Raw genomic sequence first — 15,463 nt, 5'->3', positions numbered from 1 at the left:
AATTATATAAAAAAAGGTACTAAAAATTAATAAAAACAATGCATATTTGGTATCGCCGCGTCCGTAACAACCTGTACAATAAAACTGAAATAATATTTAATGTATACGGTGTACATCTGAAAAAAAAAAAACGGAAAAAACCCGCCGGAAGTAATGATTTTTCACCATATCACCTTACAAAATATGCTATAAAAAGTGATCAAAAAATCATATGCACCCCACAACAGTACCAATAAAAAGCGCAGGTTGTCCCGCAAAAAATAAGCCCTCAACCAACACTGTCAACCGAAAAATAAAAATGTTACGCCTCTCAGAAGATGGCGATGCAAAAATCACTGATTTATGTCCCCAAATGTGTTTTTGTTCTGCAGAATTAGTATCGCATAAAAAAATACTATAAATGAGGTATCGCCGTAACCGTACCGACCCGCAGAATAAAGGCTACATGTTACTTATACTGTACGCTGCATGGCGCAAAATTTAAAGGGTACAACTCAATGCCAGGATTGATTTTTTTTTTTTTTTTTTAAATCCAGCAAGAAAGAGTTAATAAAATGTATTCAGTATGTTGTAGGCACCCAAAAATGGTGTCATTACAAAATACATCACATCCCGCAAACAACAAGCCCTTATATGGCCACGTCACCAAAAGAATAAAGAAAATATAGCATCTACCAATGTGAAGACAAAAAACCCCAAAATCGCCAAATTATTAGAATACAACTGGCGGCGTCAGGAAGGGAATATATAAGCAGTGTGAGCGAATATCAGGGGACACCCCAGATTTACAGCTTATGAGGGAACAGACACCAGAAGTGACCCCCAAAGTGACCCCCAGAGTGACTCCCCTAATCATAGGAGCTCCTGGGACATAGTAGGGAATTTGGTGTCTGCAATGTTTTCCGCACCGCTTATATATTCCCTCTTCGCCATCCGCCGTGCAGTCACGTCCGGATACTAATACTCACTACACCCCCTGAGAAATTCTTTGAGGGGTGCAGTTTTCAAAATGGGGTCACTCCTTTGGGGAATCCACTTTTCTGGTACCTTACAGGCTCTACAAACATGACATGGCGTCCAGATACCAAACATCTGAATCTGTACTCCAAAAGCCTCATCGCGCTCCTTCCCTTCTGCGCCCTGCTGTGCGCCCAAACTGCAGTTTATGCCACATGTATGCCACATGTATGACACTGGTGTACCCCGGATAACGGACGTAATGTCATATGTGGGAATAAACTGATATTAGGGCACAGCCAGACACAGAAGGGAAGAAGGGTTATTGGGTTTTTGGAGCGCAGACGGTTTGGTTTTTGGATGCCATGACACTTTTGCAGAGCTGAAACGCCAGTAAAATGGAATCCCCTGATATGAGACCCTATTTTGGAAACTACACCCCTGAAGGATTTATCCAGGGGTACAGACAGCATTTTTAACCCCCAAGTTTTGCTATAACTTATTATCCATAAATGAATACGAAGCTGATTGTGAGAGGTGAAAATGACCATTTTTCCAGGAACCCGTCATTTCAGTGCGTAATATGTTGTGTCCGACTTGTATCAGAGATGAACGCTCTGAAAGCTGTTGTGCCCGGGATACCACCCGCTTACCAGTTTTTGGAGTGTCTCTGCTGACATAAGTTGGGCACAACATATCGGGTACTGAAATGGCGAATCTCTGGAAATTTTTCATTTTTAACTTCTCATTATCAGTTGCGATTTCATTTCTGGAAACTAAATAAATGCAACACTCAAGGGTTAAAAATTCTCGCTACTCCATTTGATAAATCCCATCAGTGGGCTAGTGTCCAAAATAGGGTGACATGTCTGCGGATTCCACTTTATTGACAATTCAGGGGCTTTGCAAAAGTGACGTCCAAAAACCAAACTGTGCTCCAGAAACCAAAATAGCGCTCCTTCCCTTCTGCGCCCTGCTGTGTGCCCAAACTACAGTTTATGCAACATGTATGACACTGGTGTACCCGGGATAACGGACGTAATGTCATATGTGGGTATAAACTGATATTAGGGCACATGTATGACACTGGTGTACCCGGGATAACGGACGTAATGTCATAAGTGGTTATAAACTGATATTAGGGCACAGACGGACACAGAAGGGTTATTGGGTTTTTGGAGCACAGATGGTTTGGTTTTTGGATGCCATGACACTTTTGCAGAGACCCTAAACTTGCCCCTACAAAATGGGGTTTACAGTTACCTCCAGGTCTCTCCAAAAGGAACATGGCCCCCAGAAAGTCCCTCTAAATCTGTACCCCAAAAGCTAAAAAGCGCAGTGCTCCTTCCCTTCTGAGACCTGCTGTGTACCCAAGCAGCAGTTTACACCCACATATATATTTTTTTGCCCCTCGGGATGGCCCCTTAATAGTTTTAGGAGTGCAGGTCTCTGACAACACAAAGTGGGTGCAACGTATTGGACACCGAAATGGCATATTTCTTTCAAAATTTCAATTTTCATTTTGGACATTCATTTTTTGGAAGCATTTTAGGCACAAAATGATAATACCCCTTGATTCATTCCATGACAGGTGTAGTTTATAAAATGGGGTCACTTTTGAGGGGTTTCCATTGTATTGGTACTTTAGGGGCTCAGCAAATGTGACATGGCCCCTCAAAACTATTCCAGCCACATCTGCCCTCCAAAATCCAAATACCTCTCTTTCCATTCTGAGCCTCACCATGTACCCATACAGCAGATTATGGCCACATATGGGGTATTGCCGTGTTCAGGAGAAAATTTGTAACAAACTGTGGAGGGCTTTTAATTCTTTAACTACTTGCAAAATTAAAAATATGGCGCTAAATGGACGATACATTGTGAAAAAAAAGAAATTTTTCATTTTTACGTCCCAATGTTAATAAAATCTGTGAAACAGCTGTGAGGCCAAAATGCTCACCAAACCCCTAGATAAATTCTATGAGGGGTGTAGTTTCCAAAATGGGGTCACTTTTAGGGGGTTTCCACTATATTGATATTTTAGGGGCTCTGCAAATGCGACATGGGACTTGAAAAATATTCCAGCAAAATCTGTCCTTCAAAAGCCAAATAGCGCTCTTTCCATTCTGAGCCCCGCCATGTTCCCATACAGCAGATTATTACCACATATGGGGCATTTCCGTGTTCAGAAGAAATTGTTTAATGAACTTTATGGAGCTTTTTCCCCTTTATCCTCTTGTGAAAATGAAAAATTTGGGGCTAAATTGACAGTTTATTGGAAAAAAAGTAATTTTTCATTTTCATGCCCCAATGTTAATAAAATCTGTGAAACAGCTGTAGGGTCAAAATGCTCACTATACCCTTTCAAATGTTCTGTGGGGGGTGTAGTTTCCAAAATGGGGTCACTTTTAGGGGGTTTCCACTGTATTGGTACTCTAGGGGCTCTGCTAATGCGACATGGCACCTAAAAATAATTCCAGCAAAATCTGCCATCCAAAAGCAAAATAGCGCTCCTTCCATTCTGAACCCCGCAATGTACCCATACAGCATACTATGGCCACATATGGGGTATTGCCGTGTTCAGGAGAAATTGTTTAACAAACTGTGGGGGGCTTTTACTCCTTTATCCCCTTGTGAAAATTAAAACTTTGGGGATAAAGTGACATTTTAGTAATTTTTCATTTACACATCCCAATGTTAGTAAAATCTGTGGAACAACTGTAGGGTCAAAATGCTGACTATACCCCTTGATGAATTCTGTGAGGGGTGTAGATTCTAAAATGGAGTCACTTTTGGAGGGTTTCCATTGTTTTGGTACTCTAGGGGCTCTGCAAATGAGGCATGGTGCCTGAAAATTATTCCAGCAAAATCTGCTGTTCACACACCCAGTGTCGCTCCTTCCCTTCCATGCACTGCTGTGTACCCAAAAATCAGTTTACGCCCACATGTGGGGTATTTCTGTGTACGGGAGAAATTGCATAACAAAATGTGAGATGCATTTTCTCCTTTAACCCTTTGTGAATGTGTTAATTTTAGGTCTAAATGAATGTATTAATGAAAAAAAATGAAATGTCTAAATTTCACTTCCATATTATGTTTATTCTTATGAAAAACTTAAAGGGTTAACAAACATCCCAAATGCTGTTTTGAATAATTTGAGGGGTGTAGTTTTGAAAATGGGGTGATTTATGGGGGTTTCTATTATATAGGCCTTTATAATTCCTTACAGAACTGAAGCGGTCCCTAAAAAATTGGTTTGGAGAATTTTCTTGCAAATCTAGAAAATCGCTGTTACACTTGTAAGCCTTGTAACGTCCAAAATAAATTAAAAGACAATCAAAAGATGATGCCGATATAAAGCAGAGATATGGGAGATAATATTTATTCATGTATTTGGGTGGTATGACTATCTGCCTGAAAAGCAGAGAATTTCACATTTTGAAAATTGCAATTTTTTCCAAATTTCCATCAAATTTCCTAGTTTTTTTTATAAATAAATACAAAAATATTGATTAATATTTACCACTAACATGAAGTATAATGTGTTACGAAAAAAACAATCTCAAAATCATTTGTGTAAGTTAAACCGTCTCAAAGTTATTGCCATTTAAAGTGACACATGTCAGTTTTGAAAAAAAAGGCCTGGTCTTTAACATACTTTTGGGCCTGGTCCTTAACCGGTTAATGGAATATTTTCATCTATGACATTTATGGAATACCCACAGGGAATTTGCTGATAAGTCTCTTTATTATCAGCCCCTAGCTGTGGGACTCACATATATCTTAAGAACAGGGGTCTCCAACCCCATCTTCTGGCTGCATTGAGAGGAGATGACGCCACTTTTGCTTTGAGCAGTCAAGCTACCCTGTGGATATGCAATATCCCTTTAAAAGGGGTGTTTTAGATTGGACAACTGATTTACAAATACACTAGCCCTAAAGTTATAACGTTAATTGGTTTCAGGATAGCCAGCTCTATAGAAAACTAGTAATTGCTTCCAAAGACTCCAAAATGTAACCACAAATGTGATTAAATGAAGACAAAAGAAAAATCAGATTCTAAAAAATTTCCCCTCTTACCTTGTGTCCAAATGATCATCTCATCCTGGGACAGGTAAAGAGCAATAAAGGACGTGTAGTCCTGCACCGTGCTATAGAGAGGCGCTATTAGCCAGCCAATCAGTGCATGCACTTAACTAATATGGTGGGTTCACCAGTCCAAGGCTGTTTAGGTGGAGGTGGAAAAAACTTAATCCCACATAAAATGATTCGTTATTTTTAATTATATTATGCAACTTGTAAAATTATACAAATTGTATAATAATTAATTTGATGTATAGTTTGGTAAATTGAAAGTCAGTCATTCATTTTTCAATGAATTAGAGGATCTCTACTGTTTCTGACTGACTGGCCATTTGTGAAGGACTTGGAGCAGAAATTGGAGTTGGGCTGTGGGAAAATAGAGGATTTGGAGTTGGTAGTTTGACCTGCCAACTATACAGCCCTAAATGGCCATGATGATTTGTTGGATCCTCCAGCCAAACATTGTATGTTGTATATTGTATCCGGAGGCCATTGGAACTTGATGATGAGTGTAAGCAGTAGTAAAGAATAACTTTAATAAATGACATGACTTGGAGTCTGCCCTAGCACCTGATGTGTACAGTGAATTGAAGTATACTGTCTGCAACTTTACTGGGGTAATGTACTTGCAGTGATTTGTTAAAGCGGATTCCTGGACTCTTCTGCCAGTGAATTTCAGCTCAGTTTTCCTCACATTGCAGTAATGGCAGTGGTAATTTACACAAGATGGAGACTCTCATCTCCAGCTGCCTAATGGCATGCTAGTGATCTAGTGGCTCCAAGGTATCTGACAGATTCTCTTTAAAGTGCACCTTTCACCACCTACAACAGCACCAGTTCTTTGCATCCTTTAATAAGTGTTATTTCTACCTGGTAGTCTTCAGCACCATGTACTCAAGTGGGTCTGTAAGACCAGGGCCCTTCACAACCTCCAATAGGTCCAGCTCTTTACATCCTTTATAAGGTGCTGCTTCACTCATTATGGCAGAGTTGGATTTTTTTTCTCTAGCCCCCAGTATTCCTGAGCAATCTGTGCTATGAGTCTCAGCACCCAATATGCTAATTAGTTTTCTACTATCAGGTGGACTGTCTTGGGCTGGAGGAGACAGACAAGGACTGCCCACTTGACAGCTGAAATCATAAATCGTTTATTGGGTGTTGAAACTAACTAAAATGAATGCTCATAAATGGTATGGGCTAGAGAAACAATTCCAACTGCACTGGAATCAGTGCAGTTGGAAAGGTCCTCTTAAAGTGAGTCTCCTACAGACCCACTTGAGTACATGGTTCTGAAGAGAACCAGTTTGAGAGTGGCTCTATACGGTCTGAAAATCTTATTAAATGAAGTCCCACCTAGAATTAGATTTTCTTTATCTCCAGCAATATTGTGGCACATGTGATATATCACCAAATATATCTGTATATATGGATAAATATAAATGGATCATGTCTAACCTCAGTTTTGTACTGTGCTTTATCACATTTGCTTAGTACCCTTATTCATTCTTTCTCAGGTGACCGAGATGTGTTTGTGTGTATGCCAACCGGAGCTGGTAAGTCTCTCTGTTATCAGCTCCCGGCTGTCCTTGCTACTGGAATCACTATTGTCATCTCCCCCTTGATAGCTCTAATTCAGGTAATGTGGTCACCATTGTTTTTTGAAATTTTACATAAGGCATGAATTTGTTCCCAATATAACATCAAATATGGTTATGTCAATGTAGAAGTAGCAAAACCTATACCATGCAGTATTATTCCCCTGTAATGGATGTTAATAACAAGGTTAAAGTGACTTGTGACCTATTAGCCACCTTAGAGATACATTGAAATTTTTGTTGTGTGACTTTTTTACACAGCACACGTTGCTGTGTAGACCTAGGCTTAGGAAAAGTATCTGCTATCTTCCTTTTAAGACGTGCACTTTCTTCCTCTGTGTATAGGATCAAGTAGACCATCTTGTATCCCTAAAGATTAAAGCTTGTTCCCTGAACTCCAAGCTGCCATCAGCAGAACGAAAGAAAATCCTTCAGGACCTGGAGAGCGAGAACCCTAAGATCAAACTCTTATACATAACCCCTGAAATGGCTGCGGCCTCCTCATTCCAGCCTACCCTGAACATGCTGCTATCCAGAGGTCTCCTTTGCTACCTCATCATAGATGAAGCTCACTGTGTTTCTGAGTGGGGCCATGACTTTCGACCTGATTACCAGCGTTTGGGAATTTTGCGTTCACGTTTGCCACAGACGCCTTGTGTTGCCCTGACGGCTACTGCCACCAAGCAAGTGCAGGATGATATCATAGCCTCACTGAAATTGCGCCAGCCTATTGCCATGTTTAAAACGCCCTGCTTTCGTGTCAACCTGTTCTATGATGTACAGATCAAAGAGTTACTGGGAGATCCGTATGGGAATCTAAAAGACTTCTGCTTGAAAGCCTTGGGAGAAAAGAAACCTTCTGGGGTAATAAAATATTTCTTAAAAAAAACTGTTTTGCTTTTTCAAATGTGTATTAAAAATATTTTTAAAAATTCAAACCACCCCGCTTTCTTTAGATTTGAAATAAAAATAAATAACAAAAAAAAAAGATAAAAACATATTTTACATCCCTGTTTCTGAACTTGCCCAGTCTATAAACATATCACTATATTTTTCTCATATGGTGAAAAAGTCAAAAGAGCCAAACCACCGTTTTGCTTTCCATAAAAATTTGAATAAAAACTGATCAAAACTTCAGACATTCCCCAAAATGGTATAACTAAAAGGTACACTGGGCCCTGTATGTATCCTTTTTTGCAAAGTTTTGGAATTTTTCTTAAAGGGGGTTAAACCATAAAAAAAATATTATGCAAAGCCCATAAAAAAAAGTTGCATAAACGCAGATTTCCTGCAATTCCATCCCATTTTGAATTTTCTTCCAGCTTCTCAGTACGTAGCACAGAATGTTAAATCGTCCCAATACAAAGTACAATTTGTCTGCAAAGATTATTCCCTCATATGGCTCTATGAACGGAAAAATAGCAAAGTTATGGGGTTTGGATGGCAGGAGTAAAAAAATCAAAAATTAAAAAATGCCTGCGGCGGGAAGAGAATACCCAGTTTCAGACAAATGTTATTGTTTGCATAATGAAATGTTAGGGAACATTCATACTACTGTTATGAATGTCTGGATCAGTCACAATGTTTATTGCACTCATCAGTCTGCATAAGTGGTACTCCATACCGCTAGAAAGCTGGCAGTATTCAGCATTAATTCAGCGCACTGTTGGCTTTCCCAGTATGCATCTCAATGCTTGAGATATCGGTGATAATTTTGGAACCGATATCTCCCCACTGTCAGAAATCTGACAGCCTTACAATCTAGAGTCATCTCTGGGCTGTGAGGAACGACAGTACAAGACTATGGAAGAGTACAGTTAGGTGGGAGGGGGGGTTGTTTCTCACAGCCCATCGATCTCCCCACTGTCAGAAAGGAGGGCCTTACAATCTAGAGTCATCTCTGGGCTGTGAGGAACGACAGTACAAGACTATGGAAGAGTACAGTTGGGTGGGAGGGGGGGTTGTTTCTCACAGCCCATCGATGATGTTAGGCTGTGATGCCCGCTTTTCTGACAGTGGGGAGATATCGGTGTCAAAATTAACAGCATCGGGGCTCATACCGGGAAAGCCATCAGTGCTTTTTTTATACCTCTATTGATCTAATGTTAATGGCCTATACTAAAGATAGCTATACATTTTAAAGGGGTTGTCCCATGAAAATTGTTTATCCCCATCCATACCGGCTGCCGGGACTCCCATCATTCCTGAGCTCTAATACTGTTCACAATGTAGTGGTGGACACAGAATGCATGCTCCTTACTCCATTCATTTCTATGGGAGTGCCAAAAGGTCCCTACTTACTTTGTGCCTTTCGGAATAGTGGTATATTTTATGTGACTGAGAGACCCCTTAGGCCCCCTGAGCGTCCGAGACCCGATAATAACTACTACTGCTATGCCCCCTATAGCCACACTTCTGCATAGAGGATAGATCATATTTATGGTATAGAGCAGATAACTCCTTTAAAATATCTATGTATCTGTTTGCAGTCTCTGAATTATACCAATAAACTGAGAATACTGTGTATACCTAATGTAATCCATGTAATCTCACACCACCTTACGTTGTGTATTTCTCTCCTAGGGTTTTCCAGGTTGTGGAATAGTCTACTGTAGGACAAGAGAGTCCTGCGAAGAAGTAGCAACTCATTTGACCAAGCGAGGAGTCCCTTCTAAGGCCTACCATGCAGGTGAATGCCATGCACTGCCTGGCTCGTCTTTCTTGCATTCTTGCTGCGTTCTCCTGTTTTCTTTTACATTAAGAAAGTGATGAGATTCTTGTTTGTCTCTTAGGTCTTAAAGCAGCAGACCGAGTGTCTGTTCAGAATGAGTGGATGGAGGAGGTAGTCCCTGTCATTGTGGCTACCATCAGTTTTGGAATGGGAGTAGATAAAGCCAATGTAAGGTATGTAATCTGCTGTATTTTATAGTCTGTGCTATTGTCTTATTTACATGTTACTGGTTTTCTCTAAAATCAATCATTTCCATGTTATTTTATGACATGACATTAAAGGGGTGTTCCATTTCTTTTTTTTTAACCCCTGCAGAGGCTTTGAATAGCTGCCTCTACTCACCTCTCTGGCCAGGGATCCAGTGGAGAGTGTCTGTTTGGGTTTCCGTTTTAGTTGACATTCTACCCAAACATGAGCCCATCATCTAGTCAGGGGCTGAGCAGTGATGATCCATGTGAATGGGGCATTGCTGTGCAGCCACTGAATGGCTGTGTCACTATTTGTGGGCCAAAAGTCAGGTACACGAGGGACCTGAACAGAAACTCTCCTCTGAGTGCCCAGCCAAATGGAGAGGTGAATATGCAGTGTTTGTTATTTTAAGGGATACTTTGCATGGTTAAAAAATTAACACTCCTTTAAGAATTAGCCCTGGTGGGCAGACAGAAGTCCTAGTCTTCTCATGGCATATACTTTGAGAAATCCATGTTCCAGATGTAATAATGGGCTCCCATCTTATCCTTTTGGACAGGGGTCAGCATAGGCTCCCTGACTGGTCTTCAGCTGCTCAGCTCTGTATACAACAAGCTGTGATGCACTGTGTGGACGGACAATTTTCTTTTACAGCCAACATTACATTCTGTGGGTTCAGCCTTCGCTCCCCATACACATCATTGAACCTTGGACATCAATGACCCTGTCATTGGTTAATTGTTCGTCCTTCTTACAGCTTTTGGTAGGTTTTAACCAGAGCATACTGGGAACACTCCAGAAGACCTGCCATTTTGGGGATGCTCTGATTCGCTCGTCTAGCCCTTACAATTTGTCCCATTTCAAGATTTGTTCAGATTCTTACACGTGCCCATTTTTTCTGCTTTCAACACATCAATATCAAAAACTGAGTATAGACCTTGAGTCCATAGTGATGTAGTGCAGTACAACTGCTGCAGTGGGATGGTAGGTTGCTTCATACAGAATGGGGGGATTTTTTAAGGGTGTACCACAGTATTCTGCCGTAAAATAAATCACCATTTTTTGGCACTTGTTGCATCTGCTAAAATAATATGTAAGTTTTAAACCTCTCTTATTGTTGCACACACCACATTTGCAAAAAGTGGGTGGAGAGGGCACCACTGACCCTACATTATTATATATTCTGCCAGAAAACTGGTGCAAGTTATAACTGAAATTCAAATAGGTTTCAGCCTCAGGCACATGATACGGAATGTGATGTGCTATAATTGTTTAGAGGTGTGTTCCTCTTATTAAAGGGGTTGTCCCATCACAAGGATCCTATCTATACCGTTTGTTAATGTGAATGTAAGTCTTTTCCTAAATACATTGCTTCAGCAAAACTGCTTTGTTTGACCACTATCTTACTTTATTCATTTTTTGGGACACATCCTTTGGGACACGTCCCTTGACTTATCTGCTCATAAGTCAATTGATGCGTCTGCTGCTCTGAGGGGGGAGGGGCTAAGTGCACAGGAGCGAGCCTGGAGGGGGGGGGGGGGTAGTTTACCCTTTGGGGGGAAGGGGCCGCCAATGCAGACCAGCATCCGCTGTAGAGATAGAGAGGCGGATGCCGGGGAGGGTTAGACGCCGGCACAGATGCACAGACGCTGGCACAGGTGCCTGCAACATCGCTATGCTTCTGCCCTGCATGAAGTCAGCACTGGCAGGAGCGATGCTGCTATTCCGGGGGGCGGAGGAGGAGCGGAATAACAGCATCGCTTCTGCCGCTGCTGGCTTCATGCAGGGCAGAAGCATAGCGATGTTGCAGGCACATGTGCCGGCATCTGTGCCGGCGTCTAACCCTCCCCGGCATCCGCCTCTCTATTACAGCGGATGCCGGGTCACATATTCACATATGCACAGCCAGCGGCGAGATGCCGCTGGCCCTGCGTGCACACTCATGGACCAGTCTAGCCTTCGCAATGCCAATACAGACCCGGCATCTGCTGTAATAGAGAGAGGCGGATGTCGGGTCTGTATTCGCATTGTGAAGGCTAGACTGGTCTATGAGTGTGCACGCAGGGCCAGCGGCATGTCGCCGCTTGGCTTTGCATATGTGACCCCGCCCACCAATGACTCAACAAAGCAGGAAGACAGAAGATTTTGCAACAACGAAGACTGGTGAGTATGCGACGTGGGACAACCCCTTTAATCGTGACATCTCTAATGCCAATGGTCTTAAAAAGGGTTTCCTGACTGAAAATATCCTAAAAATTGGTCAACAATACCAGATTGATGGGGGACACCCTCCCACCGATCAACTGTTCTCAGCTGCTGATACACAAAGACTGGAGCAGGAAGCAGACAGCGCTGTTCTTTGTGTAGTGGCCAGACCAGGTACTGCTGATCAGCTGCTATTCATTTGAATGAAACCTAAGCTACAGTGACTCCACTACACAGATATCAGAGCTGTCTGCTTCCTGCTCTATTCTTTGTCTATCAGCTGCTGAGAACAGATGATTGATGGGAGTTGCATGTGTCTGATCTGATATTAGCGACCAGTCTTTAGGATAGATCTTCAATATATATTTTTTTTTTGCCTGGAACATCCCTTTAATATCCCCCAATATCACCAGAACCTACAGATCCACACTGTAAATGTAATATTGATTCCAAGTGTATACACCTGATGGATGGGTGCCAGCATGTTTGCCAGATTTGAGTGATTCTGCTTCTATTTGCAGCTGATAAAATATTGTATGTTTTTGGCTTTTCTCTGATCTTACTACAGTTAATGCTTGTAAAGGCATTATCCAGGCTTAAGCTATTTATGGTTTACCCCAGCTAGTGTATAGGACACGCGACAGAAGAGGCTTCGTACAGCTGATTGATCTAGGGGCCTTCTCACGACCCCCCATTGATTAAGTATGTATGGCTTATCTGGAGGATAGGCCATATATTGTTTAGGCCCTGACAACCTCTAAAAAGGTGTTTCTAGAATATTAATATTGATCCATATCAAATCAGTGGGAGTCCAACTCCCTGTACCCGGCTAATCTAATTTGATGTGCTTCCACTGCAGTACCATTCTGGGCCACTAGTCGGCATATAGCACTGTGCTGTTCTAGTTCCTGTTCTGGCGTGCAGCTTTCCTTTAATGCAGTGTTCACACTTGCGCCTTGATTTGTCTGCCGTGATTCCACCGTGAAAATGCTTGGGGACGGCTTGCCGACGGTCAGTTTAAAATCCCATTCATTTCAATGAGTTTTTAAAGCAAACCTCTGGTATCCGTATCCCGTGAAACTGCTTTTTGTTTTTTTTTTTGTTTGTTTTTTTGCACGGACACAAAGTCGGGCATGCAGGACTTTGTGTCTGTGCAAAAAAACAACAAAAAAAAAAAAAGGTTTTACGGCACAGAGGCTGCATACGGACACTGGCAATTAACTTTAAAGACCATTGAAATGAATGAGTTCTTAAACTGACTGCTGGCAAGCCGTCCCCAAGCAGTTTTTTTGTGGGATGTAAGCGAAATCACAGCGGACAGGTCCAGGCGCAAGTGTGAACGCCGCTTAATTTAGCTGATTGGTGCAAGTGCTGGGAGTCAGACTCCTACCAAAATCACATTGATGATCTAATGATATCTTAAGGATGGAACAGCAATACTAGAGTTCCAAGAAAACCACTTCAATGTATATATCATGTTACTTAGGTTTGTTGCATATTAGGATATAGAATACCATTACTTGCTTTTGTGTACAGAAAAAAAATACAATTTTTTTTTTTTTTTTACCTATCATTTGAATATTTAACTAACATTGACAATAGAAAGCTTCATGAAATTCACATTCTCAATCCAAAATTAAAGTCCTGGACCTGCGGATACAAATTATATTAGAGTCTAAACGGTATGGAAGTAAACACCTGAAAAAATGAATAATTTATTTAATAGTTTTGTCTAATAGTTTTTTTTTGTTTTTTTTTCAATTTATGGCAGGTTTGTCGCTCACTGGAATATTGCCAAGTCAATGGCTGGTTACTATCAAGAATCAGGCAGAGCAGGCCGTGATGGCAAACAGTCTTTTTGTCGTCTGTACTATTCCAGGACTGATCGAGACCAAGTTAGCTTTTTGATCAAAAAGGAAATTACACAGTCTCAGGTGAGTCAGGAGGAATTTCTTAAACCTTCCTTAATTGCAGATGTAGTGGGGATAACAATGGAGGAGCTGCATTTCAGCATGCCCAGTCCTTTTGTTCTTAGGGAAGGCAAGTTAACTGTACGCATACTTGACCTAGCCAATTCTGTATGGGATGTCGGGAGGAGTAACTACTGGCCAAATGAACGTTTGGCTGACTGATATCTATAGCACATGAGTGGCTTTAGTTGTCTTTACTTGAATAATCAGCAAAACCGAATATCAACCAGGATACCATGATTTTGTTCACGTCGGCTATTTCAGTTTGGTTATTAAAATATTTGCATGGTTCTACCTGCAGTTACGTTCAGAATGAGCACGTCCAAGTTGGAACTACTATTCTTATAATCTGGTGTACCTTCAGACCCCAGAGTATAATAAGCGGTGGCCCAGAGTTGGTGATCAAACATAAAAAACAGTGTTACTCACCTCTCTAGTCAGAGATCACTGCGGCTTGGAATTGGGCCTCAGCTGGTCACGTGCAGTTGTGACACATAGATGCAAGTGTGACCTATGTGACTGCTTCACATCTCTGACGTCAGTTGAAAGACTCGAAGACAGCAAGGCGTTGCGCCGGAGCCCAGGAAGAGGTGAATAAGGCTGAGGCCCCACATTGCGGAAACTCAGCTCCATTGGTTGCAGATTTTGCTGTGGGTTTTGAGCCAAAGCCAGGAGTGGATTGAGCAGAAGGTGGAAGTATAGGAACTTCCTATATATTCCCATTCCTTTTGTAGCTATTCTTGGCTTTGGCTGAAAAAAACGCAGTGAAATCTGCAACAAAAAAAGCTGCATTTCCGCAAGGTGGGACCTCAGTCTAACACTGTTCTTTAAGTTTAAGCACACCCTCTGGGCCATCGCTTATTATAATGGAAGTTTCGGTTTAATCTTATTTTGGGTGACCCTAACAAGGTTTGCCCAATATGTACTCATATTGTAAAAGGGACTTGGTTTAAAGGGGGTGTTACCTAAATAATCACCATTAATGTAATCGTTATTAAATGGCCGATTAATTGCGGTGCAGGTCATAATCGCCCAGCCCTACCTTGAAGTTGACAGGCTTGAAACCTTAGACTTATTCACTGTATTTGAAAAATGTCTATCTGTTTTCATCAAAAATGTAAAAGAAAATGTGTCTTTCTTAGGCAAAAAGAGGAGGCGTTAAAGCATCAGACAAAGCAGCAATGGCTGGATTCGAGGCAATGGTGAATTTTTGTGAGGAGTTGGGGTAAGTTTCTTTATTTTCTCTCCTCTGTAAGACCTGTCAACTGACATAGCTGTTTTAGTAAATGATTGTATTTCCTGTGAAATTACCATGCTGGAATATCTTATATTATACCTCAGTGTTGTATCGTTCCTCTGCTAGCCTTCCTAGAAATGTATGACTACATTGTCAGCTGGGTGTCACCATTATCCTTGTCCAGTGTTTGTATCTTCAATGTCAGTTGATGCAGGAACACCGGTAACACCCAGCTGTCAATCAATTTATTCATACATTTCTCAGAAGAATAGCAGGGAAACAATGTCAAAAAAACATGTCAATGAAAAAACATGTCAGGAGATGTGACATTACTTCAATAGAATCCATAAAAAGTTAACAACTATAGTTTAGCCAATAGACAGCAAAACATTGATAAGAACATTGCCTCCATCAGTAATGAATCAATGTTTCTTTTCGGGTTATGTTCTTAGCGATTTCTTGTAGGCTACGTACACATCTGCACCAGAGTCTTCAT

The 15,463-nt window shown here is 41.3% G+C and overlaps 1 protein-coding gene across 1 annotated transcript in view; it reads left to right on the top strand.

The window, feature by feature from the left end:
* Positions 1-15,463, top strand: part of RECQL5 (RecQ like helicase 5) — a 69,398-nt gene that overhangs the window by 6,091 nt on the left and 47,844 nt on the right. Inside the window, exons 3-8 of the mRNA XM_075277247.1 lie at positions 6,555-6,676; positions 6,981-7,499; positions 9,219-9,324; positions 9,428-9,539; positions 13,532-13,694; positions 14,873-14,955. Of these exons, the coding sequence (XP_075133348.1) occupies positions 6,555-6,676; positions 6,981-7,499; positions 9,219-9,324; positions 9,428-9,539; positions 13,532-13,694; positions 14,873-14,955 (1,105 nt within the window). The remainder of the gene's footprint in view (positions 1-6,554; positions 6,677-6,980; positions 7,500-9,218; positions 9,325-9,427; positions 9,540-13,531; positions 13,695-14,872; positions 14,956-15,463) is intronic.

This window comes from Leptodactylus fuscus, chromosome 6, assembly GCF_031893055.1.
Source record: "Leptodactylus fuscus isolate aLepFus1 chromosome 6, aLepFus1.hap2, whole genome shotgun sequence".
Classification (NCBI taxonomy): domain Eukaryota; kingdom Metazoa; phylum Chordata; class Amphibia; order Anura; family Leptodactylidae; genus Leptodactylus; species Leptodactylus fuscus.
The sequence above is the reverse complement of the archived record's forward strand: the minus strand, read 5'-3'. Positions and strand labels throughout refer to the sequence as shown.